General features: G+C 45.0%; 1 protein-coding gene across 3 annotated transcripts in view; it reads right to left on the bottom strand.

Moving 5' to 3' along the window:
* The window catches only part of G3BP2 (G3BP stress granule assembly factor 2), a 156276-nt gene that overhangs the window by 120529 nt on the left and 14177 nt on the right, over nucleotides 1-21570 (bottom strand). For all 3 annotated transcript variants that reach the window (XM_033960415.1, XM_033960433.1, XM_033960424.1), the window contains exons 2-3: nucleotides 13270-13388; nucleotides 1792-1873 (exon numbers count right to left, since the gene is read on the bottom strand). In XM_033960415.1, coding sequence (XP_033816306.1) covers nucleotides 1792-1873; nucleotides 13270-13364 — 177 coding nt within the window. In that variant the 5' untranslated portion in view covers nucleotides 13365-13388. The remainder of the gene's footprint in view (nucleotides 1-1791; nucleotides 1874-13269; nucleotides 13389-21570) is intronic.

The following is a 21570-nucleotide window of genomic DNA, read 5'->3' as shown; positions in this document are numbered from 1 at the left end:
ACTGCTCAAGAATAATATCCCGAATATCCTGATGCATAGGAAAAGAGCGGGAAACGGAACGGATCCCTCGTAACAGAGGGTCCCCCACACGCGGAGTCTCCGGCGGCGCGTCCTCAAAACGCAAAGCCGAAGAAACCTGTTGAATAAGGTCAGGCAGCTCATCTCTCTGAAAAAGGCGCACCACGGACGCCTCGTCACTGGAGAACGGGAAACCCGACAACCCGCCGCCAGCTTCCGTCCCCTCCAGAGGGTCCTGGAATTCCTCAGAAGGGTCCAGGTCCTCCTCCAGACCGACACGTTCCTCCGACCACAAATCCTCGTCCCACGACACCCGCGGACGCTTGGACAAGAGAGGCGGCGGAGGGGACGTCACGTCAGACGAGAGAGGCAAAGCCGCAGGGAGCGCGGAGGAAACCCCACCCCCCGAGACCCCCTGGGCGCAACCGGGACCCCCAGCCGCCTGAAAATAGGCTTTGCATAATGAAAAGAAAAAATCAGGGGAAAAACCCCCCGAGGGTCCCAAGGGACTCCCTGCCACAGCAGGGGACCCAGCAGAAACCTGCCCCTGCTTAGCCAAAACAGGGGGAAGGTCACCTGAGGTGGAAGACAAAATGGAGGGGCCAGACAGAGAAGATGGCGTCTTTCCCGCCAAAACAGCTCCCTCCATAGCCTGCAGCGGCTGAGAGACCTGAATAGTCTCAGCCGCTAAAACAGGCAAGCCGGCATCAGCTGTCAAAATATCAGCTGAGAGGGAATCCTCTAAAACCCGACCGTCGGCGGCTCGGGGAATCCCTCCGTGGGCGGACGGAGAAGACCGGGCTTCTCCACCGTTCCCTGCCGACTCGCGAGGCACCATCGGCGGGGAGCTCTGGGCGCCTGCAGCCGCTGCCGACGGAGCTCCTCCACCGCACCGGCCTGAACACCGCTTGCACAGGCCGGCCGCGAGTGCCTCGCGTCTGGAGCACAATGAGCACTTTTTCCCTTTAGAAGTGCTCATTGCTCCATACGCGACCTAGCTGTAAAAAAAAAAAAGTGCCGGTTAGTTGAAAAAATACAGTAAAATACAGTTTTCTTAAAGGGATACAACCCTCCAGACCAGCACTACCTCAGGATTTTTTTTTTTTTTTTTTACAGAACAGACTCCACAGGCTCTCGAAGCAATATGCCTTGCTTGATTTAGGGGGCAAGGCTTACTGCTGAGGCTCCTCTAAAAAAATGTGGGGAGGTGGAGGAAGTGGGGGGAGGGACCCCGCTCGTGACCCGCCGGGTTTGACACCCCCGAGGTCGGACGAACCCCCAAACAGAGTCCGTCCAAGCTCCGTCCGGCTAAAAACAGGGACAATAAACCTCCAAACAAATTCCAACAGCCCTACCAAGGGAGATGGGTACAGATCACTCAACACCTGCTGGAGACTGAAAGAAGACTGAGGGAAATAGAGAGGAGGGGCTAGGATATACTGTCCCAAAGTTTTGTTTTCAGTCTCCACCTGCTGGTCATGATTAGATATATACCCAATCGTAAAGTTAACCTCTACTGGTCTGGAGAGTGCTAAAGAATTGTCATTTCTTTAATAAGACATTAACTATTTTTTTCTGAGGCCCTCCAAGTACCTACAAATCTAAAATGTGGCCCTGCAAAGGGTTTGAGTTTGAGACCACTGCTCTAGCACCACTGATGTCATGCCTGAATGACATGCCTTTGTTTGTCAAGAAAAATAGAGGAAAAATTTCCTGAGAAATTTCCCCTCATTGAGTTTGCTAGGGTAAAAATATCTGAGAAGTAATACATACAGCTTGACCATACACAGCTTCCTGGGGCTTCCCACTGGCATCTAGTCCACCATGTACATAAGAAGAATTCCGTCCATAAAACCTGAAAAAGAAGAATTTAAGCTAATCAAGATAAAATTTCCTGGCATGAAAGTCCAGATTAGCTATATTACAGGATCCCTAAAGATACAATCCCCAGAGAAAAACTAAGCTTTAATCATCATATAAAATATTTTAGCAACAGAAGTCACAGAAACAAGGCAAACAGAAGGCAAGATTCAATATGAGAAGTGTAAGAAAACAAGTTGGTAAGTGAATAAAGCTTACTTTTATCTTCTCATCTTGCTCCAGGTTCTAAAAGCAGGTGCCGGACAGTCATGTTTTACCTAATGCTACATTAGAGGCATAATAAAATACTAATTGGTCTTAAGTCCAATTCTGACCCAACTAATAAGATCTGCAGCATCGCAATCCCAGATTGGATTGTGATGCTGAAGATCTTACTAGTTGGTCAGAATTGTACTTTAGAACCAATGATGGCTTTGGTGGTATATAAGAATAAAATTATTATTATTATTTCATTTTTCCCCTGATGTAGACTTAGACAAAACATTACTATTGGGCATCTATTTTTAGAACCTGAAGTGAGATAAGTTAAAGTTTACTTTTATCTCAACAGCTTGTTTTCACTGTTTCCTAGTTGTGCACTAGTCCCTAAATTTTGTTGTGTGTGCAAATCATTGTACGCACAACTTGTTTAACAAGACCAATTGGGCACCAATTATATTAGCAGTTAGCACCTCATAATTGACACTACTTGACACCAATTAGAAATTACATGCAAAACTTGGTAGGCACATGCTATAAAGTGGTGCATGTCGGTTCTAGTGTATGACTCTGAAAAGGGGGTGTGGTCAGGAAAGGAGCATGGGCGGATCATGGGTGCTCCTATAAATTAAATGCACTTATACAGAATACACTTAATCTGTGCACAACTCAGGTGCAGGTAATTAGGCCTGGTTTTCCTTGGACTAAATGTGTGCACTTAAATATTAGTGACACATAGGCTGCTAAACGTGATACTATATATGGCACATGCCTTTTATAGAATTGCGCTAAGTGTTGTTCTAGTCGGCACCATATTGAGAATCAAGCCCTAGGTGACTACCATAACAGCCCCCAGATTTCCACAGCAGCTCAAAGCTATATTCTGTGGCTAAATGTTGGGAAATTTTGTATCTGTTATAGGGCACATTTGCCAAGATTTACAAGTTATATTTGGAATCACAAGAGGCACAAAGGGAGGTAAGATGGGTTTTCTCCTACCACTAGGGCCTCTTCTTGACAAATCAATTTAATCTGCACAAATCAATATTAAAACCTTCAGATAACAGAAAAAGTGTAAGTGACTTACCTGTAAGCTGTCTGACGCAGCCATGTGGATAATATATTAGAGATGAATAGTAAAAAGCTCATCAGCAAAAGGAACCATAGTATTGACTCACATGCTGAAAGCACCACTTGTCTAATTAGAAGACATTAAGGGTGACTCTGTCTGGGAGCAAGTTGTGGAGGTGAATCAGCGGGTATCATATACAAAATATAGTGTTAGGTATTATCTCACTCAGAGAATAGTTAAGCTCTAGAACGCATTTCCAGAGGATGTGGTAACAAAGGTTAACATAGATGGGTTTAAAAAAAGATTTGGATAAGTTCCTGGAGGAAAAGTCCATAGTCTGCTATTGAGACACACATGGGGAAAGCCACTGCTTGCCCTGGGATTGGTAGCATGGAATGTTGCTATTATTTTGGGTTTTTGCCAGGTACATAGTTTAGAGAACAGTCAGATCCTCATTTTTCAATATTATTCAATCCCAGCTAGAACTGCAGCAGAAGAAATTCTTCAATGTACTCCAAAATTGTTTCATCTGTAGCTGCGGCTTATCCTGCTATAATACCTTGTGAAGCTTAAGGTGATTCATGACAAAGTTTGAGTCTTTACACTGACAACCCAGGCACAGTCACGTCTGAAAAGCCTTGATTTGATAGGTATCTTGGTAACTGGAGGTAGAGAAGAGAGATCCAATGACAGAAACTTAGCAATGACTTTCAAAGTGCAAGCATCTAACTTTGGCAGTTATCTGGAGCTGGAGTCTTGCTTTCAAAGTCAGCTGCTGCTGAGGTTACTGTCCCCAAACTACAAAGTTCATTATCTCTCCCCTTTCTACTTTTGATGTTATGTACAAGTTCCATTGTAGTTGTGGTTTTGTAGCTTGACAATGTAGGGGCCAATATTCAGACTGTGATAGTTAACCAGGCTGATTCCTCAAGTTGGCATTGAACCCGGATACAATGCAGGGCCATTTTCGGTAACTGTCATTGAATATCCAGTTTATTTTTGGCTGCTATAAACTTAGCTGGCTAAATCAATATTCAGTTTAGGGGGTGAAGAACCTTTGTTCACGAAAAAGGAACAGACTTGGATGTGACAGTGTGAGATAATCTTAAGGTGTCAAACAGGTTTAAAAGGCGAAAGCTAGAAGGATGGAGAGGTATTTATTAATTTAGGTATTTTTATAACCACCTATCAAAGTTATCTAAGCAGTTTACAATCAGGTACTCAAGCATTTTCCCTATCTGTTCCGATGGGTTCACAATCTATCTAATGTATCTGGGGCCTAGGGTCACAAGGAGCAATGTGGGGTATGGCCAGTAGGAAAAAAAAGGTATTAATGCCCCTGTATAAGACTCTAGTGAGACCTCATTAAGAATATTGTGTGCAATTCTGGAGACCGCACCTTCAAAAAGATATAAAAAGGATGGAGTCGGTCTAGAGGAAGGCTACTAAAATGGTGCGCTGTTTTTGTCGAAAGGCGTATGGGGACAGACTTAAAGATTTCAATATGTATACTTTGGAGGAAAGATGGGAGAGGGGAGATATGATAGATGTTTAAATACCTATGTGGCATAAATACATGAGGTGATTCTCTCATTTGAAAGGAAGCTCTGGAATGAGAGGATGAAGTTAAGAGGTGATAGGCTCAGGAGTAATCTAAGGAAATACTTGTTTACAGAAAGGGTGGTAGATGCGTGGAATCAAAGACTGTCTGAATTCAAGAAAGAGAGAGACAGGCACGCGAGATCTCTTAGGGAAAGGAAGAGATAGTAGATGCTGTGGATTGGCAAATTGGATGGGCCACTTGGCCTTTATCTGTCATCATGATAAAAGTGGATGGAAGTCCTTTCATATGAAGAAAGGCTAAAAAGGTTACAGCTCTTCAGCTTGGAAAAGAGACGGCTGAGTGACAATATGATTGAAGTCCACAAAATCCTGAGTGGAGTAGAACGGGAGCAAATAGATCAACTTTTCACTCCGTCAAAAATCACAAAGTTTAGGGGGTCACTTGATGAAATTGCAGGGAAATACTTTTAAAACCAATAGGAGGAAATATTTTTTCACTCAGAGAATAGTTAAGCTCTGGAACGCATTGTCAGAGTTTGTGATAAGAGCAGATAGTGTAGCATGTTTTTTGGCTCTAATAGCCCCTTTCATGTCATCTTTTAACTCATGGATGGATATGGTCCTGTTGTACTGCAAAAAATTCTAAAATCTCTGGGTGTCTTCTTTTGGGACAAGACACAAATATTTTCATAGAATTGGAGAATGCACTAAAAATATAACCCCCCCCATTCATACACACACACACTAAGAGCTTTGTGAGAAACTCCCCCCCCCCCCATTGATGGTCCATGTGACAGGGGGGTAAGTGGGTAAAAAAGTATGTTTCTATGTTGAGCAGCCCATGTGTTTCTATAAAAGTTATTAGTGTACCATTTCCCACACCAAATTCCATTGGTGACATCACCCATGCATGTGGATTCAGTTCTGTTTATGCCTGGAGAAAATGAAGATAGGTAAGGACAATATGAACCATCTTTAGACAGGTACAATGCTACACATTACAGCTTTTAAGGGTAGATTTTTATTTACAGGATAGCATCTGTAGCAAAAAACGTGCTCTTTGAAATGATATAAAAAAACAACCCAAAAAACCCTACACATTAGAGATATTTGAATCTGAAAAACTGTGAAAATTTTCATAAATGCATAAAGCCATATTTTTTGGATGGTCATATCATCAGCTTCACTTGACTGTAAAAGCTCATATTGCAAATCTTGGAAGTACCTCATGGTACAGGTCTACAGTTGTACCCTCAGCTGACTTAGCAGTAGTATGGAGCCAAACTGTGCCAAAAATTTTCATTCGTGAATTTTTTTGCCTTCTTTGCTGACCTGTAGAAATGGAAGCACATTCGCAAAAGATTTCAAACTTGACACAGAAACTTGCTCCAAAGTGTTGTACCAAACTGCAAAATTTCAGATTCCTAAGTAGTTTCCTTCTGCCGCAGTGCTTATGCCAAAAATTTTCATTCGTGAATTTTTTTGCCTTCTTTGCTGACCTGTAGAAATGGAAGCATATTCGCAAAAGATTTCAAACTTGACACAGAAACTTGCTCCAAGGTGTTGTACCAAACTGCAAAATTTCAGATTCCTAAGTAGTTTCCTTCTGCCGCAGTGCTTAAGCAAAGTTGGCGTTTTAGGTCACACGAGGCATGGAAGTGGATTGATTGCTTTTGTTCAACCATCCCTAGCTCCTGACCAAATTGAGATAGATCAAAAAATTTTTGCAGAGTTTCATTTGAGACCCTAGACAACATCCCTGTAAAATTTGGTTGGATCTCAAGGGGGTCGAGCATGGGCAGTTTTCAGTATTGGTCCACTTGACATACACAATATCAACCAGTTCACCTTTATTCACATGTTCATTCACCCCTTTAAAGAAATGCAGTAGATCAGTGAGGCAAGATTTCCCTTGACTAAATCCATGTTGGTTTTCTCTCATTAATCCAAGCTTACGTATATGTTCTGTCATTTTGTTTTTATAATAGTCTCTACCATTTTGCCTGGCACTGTCAGACTCACCAGTTTATAATTTCCCAGATAACTTCTGGAACCCTTTTTAAAAATCAGCATCACGTTAGCCACCCTCCAGTCTTCTGGTACTATGCTGAATTTTAAAGAAAAATTACTAATAGCTCTGCAAATTCATTTTTCAATTCTATCAGCACTCTAGGATGTATACCATCCTGTCCAGGCAATTTGCTACTGTTCAGTTTGTCAAATTGCCCCATTACATCATCCAATGTTCATATTTATATGAGTTTCTCTGATTAATCAGAATTCAATACCATTTCTGGAACTGGTAACTCCCCCATATCTTCCTCAGTGAAGACCAAAGCAAAGAATTTGTTTAATCTTTCCGCTTTGGCCTTTCCCCTCGATTGTCTAGCGGTCCAACCAATTCTCTTTCCGGCTTCTTGTTTTTAATATACCTAAAAAAGTTTTTACTCTGTGTTTTTGCTTCCAATGCAATCTTCTTTTCAAGTCTCTCTTCACCTTCCTTATTAGCGCTTTGCATTTGATTAACATTCCTTGTGCTGTTTACATTTTCAGTCGGATCCTTCTTCCACTTTCTGAAGGATTCTCTTTTAGTTCTAATAGCTTGAAGGGACGCCATTCTGAAACAGAGCAAGGTCAGCACACTGATTTCTAAGCCCCTGTGAAAGAATGCTGAATCATTTCCTCTCCCCCCCTTACCTGTCACAAATTAACCCTTATCTTATTTAAGAAGTCCTTATTTGGACTAGGACATCAGCTGACAGGCATTAAATATGTGCAAAGACTCAGGTTTTGTCTACGTGTTATTCAGGCATTGCCTAAGTGCTGAGTTGAGGGTGACACGATGTAAATGCATGTGACTTTGTATCCACCAATCATTAGGCATGTAATCGAGGGAGTTACTATGATGTCATTAGCATAGAAGCATAATAAAAGGAGCTCGGAGCTTGCCACGGCAATGCCTCCGCCCGATTCTTTTCCTGCGTGTGTTTGTTTGCTGTGTTCCATTCCTACAAGTGGCGACCTGAATAGGGACCCTGCTTGCTCCATCTGACGATAAGACTTGGTGCACCTCATCCTCCGGGATCCTATCAAGTATGGGAAATTCCGTCTGATTTACAGCGTGCTCATGTGAAAGAATTGAAGTATATTCTGAGACACACAGATAGAGAGGTATCTGATTTGCAGTTAAAATGTTTAATACAAGAGATAGGAGAGCACTGCCCCTGGTATCCAGAAGAGGGATCTCTAAAATTAGAAGATTGGATTAGAGTCAGGAAAGTTTTGTATGCTGAGCCTAGAGCATCGGCAGCCATATTAATGGTATGGCAGAAGTGTAAATGTGCCTTGGAGAAGGTAGGGACTAAGGCGTCGTCCAAGGTGTCAACGGTCTCATTAACAATTCCCCCCCTGACTATTCCAGTCAGAACATATATCCAAAAATCATACTTCCCGCAGTTACCTCCAGTTCCTTTAAGTGCAAAAAAGGAAGAAACATTAGCGCACCCTTTAAGTGCATTTCAAGCAATGATGATAAAGGCCAGAGAGGAAGGGCAATTGGAAGCAGAGGATATGAAAGATTTAATTCAAGCTACCCAGTCACATATGCTCGAGATCCTAATGGTCCAGGACAGATAGCTACTTATCAACCGTTATCCTCTGCAATGTTGCAAGAAATCCGTAAATCTATTTCAGAGACAGGTTTATGAAGTAATTTCACAGCCGGGTTATTTGAAACCCTGGCTGGAGCACATACTTTAATACTACAAGATTGGAAAGACATTATGCGCATGATATTGACTATGGGTCAATATGTTATGTGGGATAGTGAATATCAAAGGGAAGCTCAACGGAGAGCTTTACAGTCTGGAGGGCTTTATATACCAGATCAGTTATATGGAACAGGAAATTTCTCCACTATTCCCCAACAAAGTGTACTTCCAACAGAAACGCTGACGATAGGAAGTCAGTGTGCATTCAGAGCATATCATAAAATACCAGCATCAGGAAAACCAGTTAAAAGTTATGCGAGCATCAAACAGGGAGCCACCGAGCCTTATACAGAATTCATAAACAGGTTGCAGGAAGCAATACAAAGACAAGAAGATAATGAGGCTCAAAGTGATTTAATGATGAAATCAGCCAAGACAATGCTAATTTAGATTGCCGTAAAGCATTACAAGGCTTAGGCAACAGGGCAGATATTACCTTAGCCGATATGCTGCAAGCCTGTGCTGATATTGGCACTCAAACATATCAAATGGACCTTCTAGCAGCTGCAGTACAAAAAAGTTCCACTCCAAAAGGCAATTGTTATGGCTGTGGGAAACCAGGACATTTCAAACGAAACTGCAAGGCAAATATTAATAAACCGTCCATATTGAACAGAGGGCAACCCCCTAGTATTTGTCCAAAATGTAAGAAGGGATATCATTGAGCTAAACAATGTCACTCAGAAACAGCGAGACACAACTCTTTGGGAAACTTCCCATCGGGCAGGTCTCTGGCCCCGATACAGAGACTACAATAACATGCCCCTTAAAATTTCAAGCGCAAAGCCAAGGGGAGAGTGTGGTACAGTGGTTAAAGCTACAGCCTCAGCACCCTGAGGTTGTGGGTTCAAATCCATGCTGCTCCTTGTGACCCTGGGCAAGTCACTTAATCCCCCCATTGCCCCAGGTACGATAGATAGATTGTGAGCCCACCAGGACAGAGAGGGAAAACTGCTTGAGTACCTGAATAAATGCATGTAAACCATTCTGAGCTCCCCTGGAAGAACGGTATAGAAATTAAATGTAAAAATTAAAAATTTAACTGTGTTAAATTCAAATCTGAAACAACTCAAAGTGCGGGCATAGACTTATATATTCAAGCAGAACAGGAATTTAAAAAAGCAGGAGATGAGGTTAAGGTTTATAGGTGCAGGAATTAGCTTAATAGAACCAAGGATTTAGACTGCTTCTGTGTGTGAGAAAGATAGGACTGTCTACCTGCATGAATGTGTGTTTTTCTTGTGTGACTGATAGATGGGTCTGAAGAGAAATTAGCGAAGGAGGTCAAAAGCTCTAAAGCAGGGATGTCCAACCTTTTGGCTTCCCTGGGCTGCACTGACTGAAAAAAATGTTTCTGGGGCCGCGCAAACGCTGAAGCAAGATAGAGGAGGGAACCGGCAAGACACTAAACGCCCGGGGGCAGCAGAGGAAAACATTGCATCGCCCTCGACCAGGGCCACACAAAATACTTCACGGGGCCGCATGCAGCCTTCGGGCTGCAGGTTGGACACCCCTGCTCTAGAGAGAGGATAAAGATTTTAACCTCTTATCTTTATAACCTCTTATATTTATAACTTTGAGACTTGGTTCAGCAAATAACAATAATAAATTATATTTTTGTAAAATTGGTTGAAATACTGGTAACTAAGATGTGGGGCGTCAATTATCCCTCATAAATTGGAGTCACTGTTAAATTTCTAGATTCACGCTGACAGTGGCTGGGGTCATTTTCTTCCCTAACTACCTGACCTTCGCACATCTTATCAAGTCTGTTGGCAGGCTTCTCCCCAGGTCTTTTGTTTGCTACTCTTAAATACTGATAACTTTGATGTAATCTAGGTTTGTCCAAGATTAGATATGATGGATGTAACCTTCCATAGCTTTTGCTCACTCTGATTCAGCCCACAGAACATGCTGACAATTATTAACTGGATGGCAGAGCTTTACGTTGATAGTAGTTTATTCATGTAAATAGAAAGTTTACTTTTCTCCTTTAGACATTAATCAATTTGCAATTTAATAGTTGAGGTATTTCACGTCTTTTATTTGTGAAAAGAAAAATGTTTTACAGAAAAAGTGGGTAAGTGATTACAATGTCACTGAATGAACTGTCCCCCGATATGGAATGCCTTCCAAGATAATTACAATTAAGGTAAGGTATTTCTAAATCATGTTATTACAAGAATTAATAGACTCCTCATTGATTGGGCACTCTTAATTGGGTATGCCCCTATTTTAATATACCTACTGATCTTCTCAGCCCCTTATTTCATCTTTTGACTAAAGGCAAACAACCTTCAGATTTGATCTATATAACACCAAACATTCAAAAAGTGATAGCGATTATTAACCAGCGATTATTAACTCAAAGGGTTGATTAGATTCAGGATAATATAGCACTTTCCTTATTAATCCTTCCACAGAAGCGCCAACCTGTTGTGGTTTTAGGCCAACTAACCCCAGATAATCATTTACATATAGTGGAATGGATCTATTTACCACATATGTCCCCTAAGAATATCAGCCCTCCTCAATACATGTATAGTTCGCTAATATATAAGGCAAAGACTGTTCAGTAAAGCAATTACCAGCACAGTGAAAATCTGGTCCCAGCATAATTATTGTCACCCAGTTTGTTAGCCTCTCTAAGTTCTGATAACATTTCATAGGGATTCTCTCATCATATCTTGCTCTTCTGCTGTTTTTTCACTCTTTATTCTCTGCTTTTCTTCATCCCCCTTCCATTTTGATTGCCTTTCCATCCGTAGTTCTTGTCTTCTGGTCTCAGGGAGGTCGACTTGTCCAATCTGATGAGGTTCAACACTCCCAACTCTCTCTCTTTTAAAGGCTAATTCAATCACAGGAATCTTCTCTCTGCTGCAGTCACAAAGTATGTGCATTCCACTGACACAAGCAGAATAGTATACCAACATCAGAAGAACTCTATTTCACATTTGCAGGCAAGTATGTCCATCAGTGCTGAGCTTCTCCATAAATCTTTCTCCTCCAGTTTTGCTCTGCCCACAGAAACTTTGCTGACTTGTTCCCATATGGATTTCAACTTTGTTTTAATCCTAATGTGGCTGTTTATAACAGAACCACTGAATTTTGAATTTGCTTTATACCACTGAGCAAGTAATCCAGTCATTTGGTCCCTGACCAGTCCATCAGTGCTGTAATTTCATCTGTCTTGATTACTGATGTCTCTCAAATACAACTCATATCTAATGAGATCCCTGACCCTGACAGTTGGTTGTTCAGTTTCAGGTAAATAATGATGGAGTCCAAACCTGCAATCTTGCTTTTATTTTGGACATTTTCAATATTAAATTATCGTTATGACGCTATGTTGAAAAGCTGTGAATGAGAAAATGAAACTAATACGTTAAGTGTCAATATGGGTAAATATAATCAATCTATAAACAAGTATCCCAAGTGGTAGTGATTTATAAATAGAAGCAAGCTAGCATACCACTATAATCATAAAGTGCATCACACTATTTTATCACGGTCTCAGAACTGGAGCCTACGCATAGTACTTATATCACAAACTCGAGTGATCAGCGTAGCGATTTAGCTCCCTGCTCCAATCATTGACCGCATAGATTTTAAAACATGTAAACTTTAATAATTTAATCCTAAAATATTTCTTATAGAAATTTTTTTTTTAATTTTATATAGTTTTAACTCTTTTTATAAAAAACCTCAGTATCAGTGCAAATTTGTCCACATTGTATGCACTATTCAAGGATTTGAAAAAATGACAAGCTACTTATCTTAAACAGCGCTTGTCTCTGGATACCTTTTTTCAAGCAGTGCTCAAGTATTGCACAAGCCGACACGGCCAGCGTTTCACGGACTCACTGCTTGTCCGCTGCTTCAGGGCCAGCACTGCGGAATTCAATTAGCATTAAGTTCCAACGGGAAGCCGCGTCGGCTTGTGCAATACTTGAGCACTGTTTGAAAAAATGTATCCAGAGACAAGCGCTGTTTAAGATAAGTAGCTTGTCATTTTTTCAAATCCTTGAATAGTGCATACAATGTGGACAAATTTGCACTGATACTGAGGTTTTTTATAAAAAGAGTTAAAACTATATAAAATTTAAAAAAAATTTTCTATAAGAAATATTTTAGGATTAAATTATTAAAGTTTACATGTTTTAAAATCTAAGCGGTCAATGATTGGAGCAGGGAGCTAAATCGCTACACTGATCACTCGAGTTTGTGATATAAGTACTATGCGTAGGCTCCAGTTCTGAGACCGTGATAAAATAGTGTGATGCACTTTATGATTATAGTGGTATGCTAGCTTGCTTCTAAATATAATCAAGGCATAAAAGGCATTAATTTGCAATGAAAGGACAAAACACTCATCACAGCACTTAAACATATTTCAGTAATTTGTGTATTCTTGCATTCATTTCCTAGAAATTCCAGATAGGTAAAGAACATATTACATACAATTTAAAGCTAGATGTTGATATTACACATGAAATTGTACCATTTTCCACTAGTGCTTTTTAAAATCATAACTCCTCCAAAATTGACACACCCTACTACACAGCCTAACCAAACTGGATCTTATGCACTCACATCCTTAGCATAAGGACAGAGATTCCTAGCTTTCTTGTATTTTGTTACTTTTTTTGTCTCCAACATTTTTATATAGACTGTTAAATGCATCTGCCATTCCTTCTGGTAAAGTTCAATCTTTATTTACACTTTATCATCACTGCAGGTCATCATACACATTTACCATTTAGTTACCTGTGCAAAAAGTCAGGTGCTTTGTTTAGCAAAGTATAGTACTGCCTTACAAACTCCCGCCCTACAAGCAGGGGACTTGGCTTCTCCATCACCATTTCTTTGGTACAGAATTTTAAATGCTGTAATAAAAGAAACAAAGTGTGCATTAGTTTAAAACTAGACAAAATGTTATAAATTGTAAATGATAGGAAAATAAATCTATTGTATATAAAAATGTTAGAAGAGCCAAAAGATACTTAGGTAGCAGTAACATTCAGAAAATCTACAAATTGTTTATAGAGGCTAGAGGAACAAAGGTAAAAGTGAAGAAAAATAAGATAGAGAAAAGGAAAAAAAAAAAGTTAGGCAAAGCAATTTTCCACTGGTTCCTTAAAGATAACTTATAGTTGGTGTCAGTTTTGGTTTTTTTGTTTTTTTTTATAAAACTTTTCTGTCCCTTCATACACAGGGATCTTTCAAGTATTCCCTACACCCAAAACTGGCACCTATGCAAAAGAGTGCTAGGGATTTGCCAACACAGTAGATGTCAAACCTACTACTACACACTCTACAGAAGGGGTAACAAAAAGCACAGTTACTTACCGTAACAGGTGTTATCCAGGGACAGCAGGCATATATTCTCACATGTGGGTGACGTCATCTACGGAGCCCCAGCGCGGACAGCTTTTCAAGCAAACTTGCTAGAAGTTTCAAGTTTGCACACTGCACCACGCATGTGCTAGCCTTCTTGCCCACTAGAGGGCGCATCCCCACCTCGTGGTCCTCAGTTCCATATCATAGCAAAGAAAGCCATCCCCGGGGAGGTGGGCGGGTTGTGAGAATATATGCCTGCTGTCCCTGGATAACACCTGTTACGGTAAGTAACTGTGCTTTATCCCAGGACAAGCAGGCATGATATTCTCACATGTGGGTGACCTCCAAGCCAACCAAAAAAGGGCAGGTGGGAGGATGGCAAATTATGAAAACAGATTACGTAACACCGACTGGCCAAACCGGCCGTCGCTTCTGGACAAAGTGTCCAGACAGTAGTGAGAGGTGAACGTATGAACCGAAGACCAAGTGGCAGCTTTACAAATGTCCTCCATAGGCGTAGATCGGAGGAAAGCCACAGAAGCTGCCATCGCCCGGACCTTATGACCCGTAACACGACCCGCAAGCGGGAGACCAGCCTGAGCGTAGCAAAAAGAAATACAAGCAGCTAACCAGTTGGACAAGGTGCGCTTTGAAACCGGGTGTCCCAAACGATTAGGATCAAAGGACAAAAATAATTGAGTAACCTTCCGATGAGACTTGGTACGTTGGAGATAAAATGCCAACGCCCTCTTACAGTCAAGGGTATGAAGCGCTGCCTCACCAGGATGAGAATGGGGCTTCGGAAAAAACACCGGAAGGACAATAGACTGATTGAGGTGGAAATCAGACACAACTTTAGGTAAAAATTTGGGATGGGTGCGGAGAACCACCTTATCATGATGAAACACCGTGAAAGGAGGATCCGCCACCAAAGACTGTAGTTCACTAATTCGACGAGCAGACGTGAGTGCAATCAAAAAGACTACTTTCCAAGTAAGAAACTTAAGGTGCGACTTGTCGATGGGCTCAAATGGAGGCTTCATAAGCTGAGCCAAGACCACATTAAGATCCCACACCACCGGAGGAGGTTTCAGAGGAGGATGGATATTCACTAGCCCCTTCATGAAACGCGTCACCAGAGGATGAAGAGAGAGAGAACGACCCTCAAGATGCCGATGGAATGCTGCAATGGCACTGAGATGTACCCGAATGGAAGTCGTTTTCAGGCCAGACTCAGACAAATGCAAAAGATATTCCAGAACCGAAGCCACAGGCACCGAATCTGGTTCTAGACTATTCAAAGAACACCAGGATGTAAACCTGGTCCATTTCTGAGTATAGCAAAGTCGAGTCGAGACCCTACGCGAGGCCTCCAAAACGTCCCGCACGGCCCGAGACACCGGAATCGAAGTCAGGGGGAGAGAAACCAAGCAGTCAGATGTAAAGACTGAAGATTGGGATGCAACAGCGAACCCCGACTCTGAGACAGCAGAGAGGGAAACACCGGCAGAAGCAGAGGTTCCCTGGTACTGAGTTGAAGAAGGAGGGAGAACCAGGGCTGCCTGGCCCAACGAGGCGCAATGAGGATCATGGAGGCTCCGGTCGATCTGAGATGAACCAGCGTTCTCAAAATCAGAGGAAACGGCGGAAACGCATAAAGGAACCTCCCCTCCCATTCGAGGAGGAAGGCATCCGCCTCGAGACGATCCGGAGAGTAAATTCGAGAGCAATAGAGGGGCAGCTTGCGAGTCTCCGGAGAGGCAAACAGATCCACCTGAGGAGTACCCCAGCGGTCGAAAACCTCGCGAAAAACTCGGGAGTTCAGAGACCATTCGTGCGGCTGGAGGAGACGACTGAGTTTGTCTGCCAGCTGGTTCTGCTCTCCCTGAATGTACACCGCCCGTAGGAACATGTTCTGGGAGATCGCCCAGTCCCAAAGGCGGAGGGCCTCTTGACACAGGGGCCAAGAGCCCGTACCCCCCTGTTTGTTTACATAGTACATCGCTACCTGGTTGTCCGTCCGCACGAGTACCACCTGATCGCGCAGCAGGTGGACAAAAGCTCGCGCAGCCAGAAAAATGGCGCGAAGCTCCAGCACATTGATGTGGCTCCGACGATCCTCGGCAGACCACAGACCTTGCGTCCTCAGGCCGTCCAGGTGCGCTCCCCACGCATACTCGGAGGAGTCCGTCGTCAAGACCTTGGTGTGAGGAGGAACGAGAAACAGCAAACCCCCTGACAAATTGGAAGAGACGGTCCACCAACGGAGCGATCGACGTAAACAAGGAGTCACTGCTATCCGGGCAGACACCGGATCGCGATCCTGTCGCCACTGTGACGCCAGAGTCCATTGCGCGATTCTCAAGTGCCGGCGAGCGAACGGCGTAACGTGAACCGTCGACGCCATGTGGCCCAGCAAAACCATCATGTGCTGGGCCGACATATGCGATTGCCCTTGACAATGGCGACTCCACCGGAGCAGAGTCTCCCGTCGAGGCGGGGGGAGAAAAGCACGGAGGCGAACCGTGTCCAGCACGGCTCCAATGAACTGGAGAGACTGCGCCGGACGCAACTGAGACTTGGGGAAGTTCACCTCGAACCCCAGGTCCTGCAAAAGACTGATAGTCTGTCGGGTCGCTAAGATAACCCCCTCCCTGGACGAGGCCTTGATCAGCCAATCGTCCAGATAGGGAAAGACCTGCAGACCCCGCGAGCGCAGGGCCGCCGCCACCACCACCATACACTTGGTGAATACCCGAGGGGAAGATGACAGCCCGAAGGGAAGAACCCGATACTGCAGGTGCAAATCCCCGACCTGAAAACGCAAGAACTTGCGGCAAGCGGGATGCACCGGAACATGGGTGTAAGCTTCCTTCAAGTCTAGGGAGCACATCCAATCTCCTTCGTCCAAAAGTGGATAGAGAACCGGGAGCGATAACATACGGAACTTCTCCCGAACCAGGAACTTGTTGAGCTTCCGGAGGTCCAAAATGGGGCGCAAGTCCCCGGTCTTTTTTGGGACCAAAAAGTATCGGGAGTAAAACCCCTGGCCCATCTGATCGCGAGGTACCACCTCGACCGCCCTGAGACTCAACAAGGCCCTGGCTTCCTCCAGGAGAAGGGCCAGCTGGTTCCGATTGGGAGGACACGCCCCGGGGGGCAAGTCCGGAGGCGGACAGGAGAAGTTTAGCGAATAGCCGTCTGAGATTATCCGGAGCACCCATGCGTCCGACGTGATCGCCGACCAGGCCCCGGCAAAGGCCGTCAGCCGACCCCCGATGGGGAGGGGGTGGTGCGATATTGCGGTGAGGGCCCGCCCCCAACCGCCCATCCCGTCAAAAGGACGGTGCGGCCTTGGCGGCCCCCTGCGCGGCAGGTTTAGAGGGGCCAGCCCTACTCTGCTGGGGCTGTCTCCGAGGGGGCGGTCTGGAGAAGGCCGGTGTGGACTTCTGAGGGTACCTCCTCGGGGGCTGCCGGAAGGGACGCTGGGCAGGAGCCTTAGGCTTCGGCCGTACCAGCGAGGCCAGGGAGCGTTCCTGTTTGGACAGTCGCTCCGTCGCCGCATCCAAAGAGTCATCAAATAATTCCACCCCAACGCAAGGCAAGTTTGCCAGACGTTCCTGCAAATTTGCCTCCATCTCGAGGGGCCGAAGCCACGCCAGCCGGCGCATGGCCACTGCACAGGCGGACACCCTCGAGGCGAGTTCAAACGCATCATAAACTGCGTGGAATAAATACAGGCGCAACTGGGTCAGATTCGAACTAAAGGTGGCGAACCGGTCCCTATGCGACTCCGGCATCACCTCACGAAAAGAGGGGAGGTCCTTCACCATCGTACGGAGGAAGGAAGAGTAAGAAAATGCATAGTTCAGGACCCTTGCAGCCATCAGAGAGTTCGCATAGAGACGACGGCCAAATTTGTCAAGGGTCCGGCCCTCCCTACTCGGTGGGACCGTCGCCGAGACCCTGGAGGGCTGCGATTTCTTGACCGCCGATTCCACCAGGAGCGAAGTATGGGAAAGTTGGCCCTTCTCAAACCCTTTGATGGGGAGGGTGCGATACTTAGACTCCATTTTGGAGGGGACCACCGCGACCGTCAAAGGAGTCTCAAGATTCCGCAGAAAGGTCTGGCAGAGGACCTTGTTAATCGGAAGGCGCGGGGACTCCCTAGGAGGGGCAGGAAGATCCTGCTCCTCCAAGAACTCTTTGGTGTGAGTGGACCCTTCAGACAAGTCAACACCTAAAGCCGCCGCCATATCCTGCACAAACCTGGTAAAGGATGAGGGTTTAGCAGGAGGAGAGGGAGACCTCGACTTCCCGGCGGAACCGAAGGGAGAGGCCTCGTGAGAGTATCTGGGCTCCCTCCCCGACCCCGACCCCAACGAGGCACAGTCCTGCGACCTCGACGGAGTCGGAGACCGGGTGCGTCGGAAGGAACCCCTCGGGGATCCCCCCGGGGTCCGAGGCACCGAAGCCCGACCCTTCGGCCCCGGCGAGGAAGCCCGAGAGCTCTCCTTGGCCGGAGACCGGAACAAAATGGGGTTATCGACACGCAGGTCCCGCACCTGCAAGGCATCGGCCCCGGCCGGCGACGAGCGACCGCGCCGCCGAGGCGAGGTCCGAGACCGCTTGGCCTTCCTCGGCTTGCGCCTCGCTCGAGACCTGCCCGAGGGCGATGAACCTCGCGAGGACCCCGAGGACGAAGATGAGATTCTGCGCACTCGGCGCACCTTGTCCTTCGGGCGCACGCTACGCTCAGGCGGATCCCGCGAAGCCGGGTCCGAGGGTACCGCCGAGGTCGAGGCCGTGGGCGCCTCGGGAGCCGAAGCCCCGGTACCCGAGGCCGAGGTCGCCAACTGCGGGGCCACCGAGGCCGAAGCCTCCGGGGCCGAAGCCGCCGAGGCCGAAGCCTGCTGCAGCTGGTCAATGGCCCCGGTGAGCTCCGAGGCGATCAACGCCCGGAGCAATTCTTGGAACACAGGGATCGTCATTCCCTGGGGCAAGACCTGCCGCTGCTCCTCGGAGGGCGACCTCGGTTTCGAGTATTCCCTCGGGGCAGCGGACGCGGGCAACTTGGGTTTAGCAGAGGCGGACCCACCCGCCGACGAGCCCGAGGATGGCTTTCTGGACGATCCTGGAGCTGAGGAGGGAAGCGGAGACTTACCCGAGGCCTTGGAAGAGGCCGGCTGTTTCGAAGGCATCGAGGCCCGAGGCGAAGCTGAGGGTGCCGAAGTTGAGGCCGATGCCGACGTCGAGGCCGAGGTCAAGGCCGGGGCCGAAGCCGAGGCCGAACTCGAGGCCTTCCCCGGAGGGGACTCGACAGAAAAAAGTTCTGCCATGCGGGCTTTGCGGCGTTTAAGTGCCCGCTTCTGGAAAGTGGCACACTGCTCGCAGGACGCCGTCGGGTGTTGGGGCCCCAAACACCGCAAGCAGCACCCGTGCGGGTCAGTAATTGAAAGAAGCCGTTCACAGCGCCCGCACTTTTTAAAGCCCGTTACGGGCCGGGACATGGGCCCAAAAGAGAGCCGGGAACAAGCGAGGTTCCTCGGCCACGGCTACCGGGAGCCCCCGGTAGCAACGGAACGAAAAAGATTTGTTTTTTTTTTTTTTTTTTAGAAAAGAAGAAAATAAAGAAGAAGAAGACAAAAAAACGCAGCGACCGTGCGAAAATCCCTACACAGCCGCGGCGACAGAAGGCACAATTAGCACAATTTCTCCACAGGGCTTCTGGCTCCGCGGATGAAAATGAACTGAGGACCACGAGGTGGGGATGCGCCCTCTAGTGGGCAAGAAGGCTAGCACATGCGTGGTGCAGTGTGCAAACTTGAAACTTCTAGCAAGTTTGCTTGAAAAGCTGTCCGCGCTGGGGCTCCGTAGATGACGTCACCCACATGTGAGAATATCATGCCTGCTTGTCCTGGGATAATACTGAATAAGGAAAGATTAGGTACTTAATTTGGAAATCTTCTTTCTTGTAGACACTTTATTCCTGAACCTGTGGGTAGTCATAGTTTATTTGAATTTTTGATTAAACGCTTCTCCGTGGGTACAAAGCGTTATACACTATAATTTAAAAGTGGATGAACAATAAATATTTAATATAGACCAACAAAACAAACTTACTTATGACATGAGAACAATGGGAGAAAAGGGAAGAACTACAATTTATTATGAAAGAGCACATAAAAGGAAAATACAATAGGGAAAAAGGGACAAATTAAATAACGTGGAATTAAATACATATGTAATAAATCAATTATAAGCGTCTTTAAAGAGAAAGCATTTTAGGCTACTTTTCAATTTCTCCAAGTTTTGTTCGGCTCTGAGGTATAGGGGGAGAGAGTTCCAGATTAATGGGGCAGTAACTGAGAAAATAAGAGTATGACGAATACCAATTATTTTTAAGAATGGGGCATTAAAGGAATGTTGAGAGGCCGATCTTAAAGTTCTGGGAGGGTTATAAGGAATCAGTAATCTATCTATGAATGCAGGGGTATTAGTCTATATAGTTTTAAAGGTTAAAAGGGAAATTTTATAGGTGATCCAGTGTGAAATTGGCAGCCAATGAGCTTTTTGTAATAAAGGGGTGACATGATCAAATTTTTTGGAACCCGAAATGATTTTGATAGCTGTATTTTGTATGAGTTGAAGGCGTTTTATATCTCTTTAACACACCCCTTTATATAATGAGAGGCTAATTTTAGATATTATGAGGTAATTAAAACATTAAGAGAATTTATGTCAAGGAGGGGGCAGCACTAGTATACACCACTACTTTCCCTCCTCCATTGAGAAAAATGGCCATTTAAACCTACCCTTTGTTTTCTGTCCGATTCTTAATCCACAATTGAACATTGCCTCCTATCCCATGACTCTTTAATTTTCTCATAAGCATCCCATGAGGAACTTTGTCAAAAGCTTTCTAGAAATCTAGATACACATCAAATGGCTTGCCTTTATGAAACTACTATCCAGTCCAGAGATTCCAGAGGGATGCCCCTCAGATATTGTCAGAGGGCCACCAAGCTTACCTTCCTCATGAAAAATGTCAAAAAGGGAAGATGAGCCTCAAATCTTTGAAAATGTGAAGGCCAACTCAATAGCAATGTGCACTGGAGCAGCCACAGTTACCATCATGGAGTTGACAAGCTGAAGATAATCAAGCTGTTGCAGCTTGCACTACACAAAAGGTTATCAACTGATCCAGAATCCTGTCTACTCTCTTGAGTGAGAAATATAAACCTATATTGAGTGTTCAAGGGCACACAAGATACTTAAAGACTTGTGGGTGGAACTAAGTGACTCTTGGCAAAGTTCACAACCTGAGGTGTTGCAAGAAGAGAGTACTCTGCCCATGGCCTCTTAAGAATCCTGCTAGGAACTGGTTGAGATCAATCAATCAACCAAGTAAAGATGAGCCTAAATCCCTTCCTTGTGCACCATTACCCTGGATAACATTCTAGGAGCTGTTGTTGATATGTTAAAATATGCTTCAGTCAAGTCAAGGAAAATCAAGAATTCCAAATGCACAATTTTCATATGAAAATGAAAGACTTGAGGAGAATCACTGACTCCCTTCAAATCCAGAATGGGCTGAAAAGATGGAGTAATGGTCTTGACTGCACACAAGGTGACAAGATGTACAGTTTTCTGCACTGCCTTTTGTTTGAGAGTTGACCTGCAGAGGAACACCAAAAAACCAAAGCCAACTTAAAAGCATAATCTTTC

Source organism: Geotrypetes seraphini, chromosome 1 (assembly GCF_902459505.1).
Source record: "Geotrypetes seraphini chromosome 1, aGeoSer1.1, whole genome shotgun sequence".
Taxonomy (NCBI): domain Eukaryota; kingdom Metazoa; phylum Chordata; class Amphibia; order Gymnophiona; family Dermophiidae; genus Geotrypetes; species Geotrypetes seraphini.
Note: the sequence above shows the minus strand (reverse complement) of the source record. Positions and strands in the feature narration are given on the sequence as shown.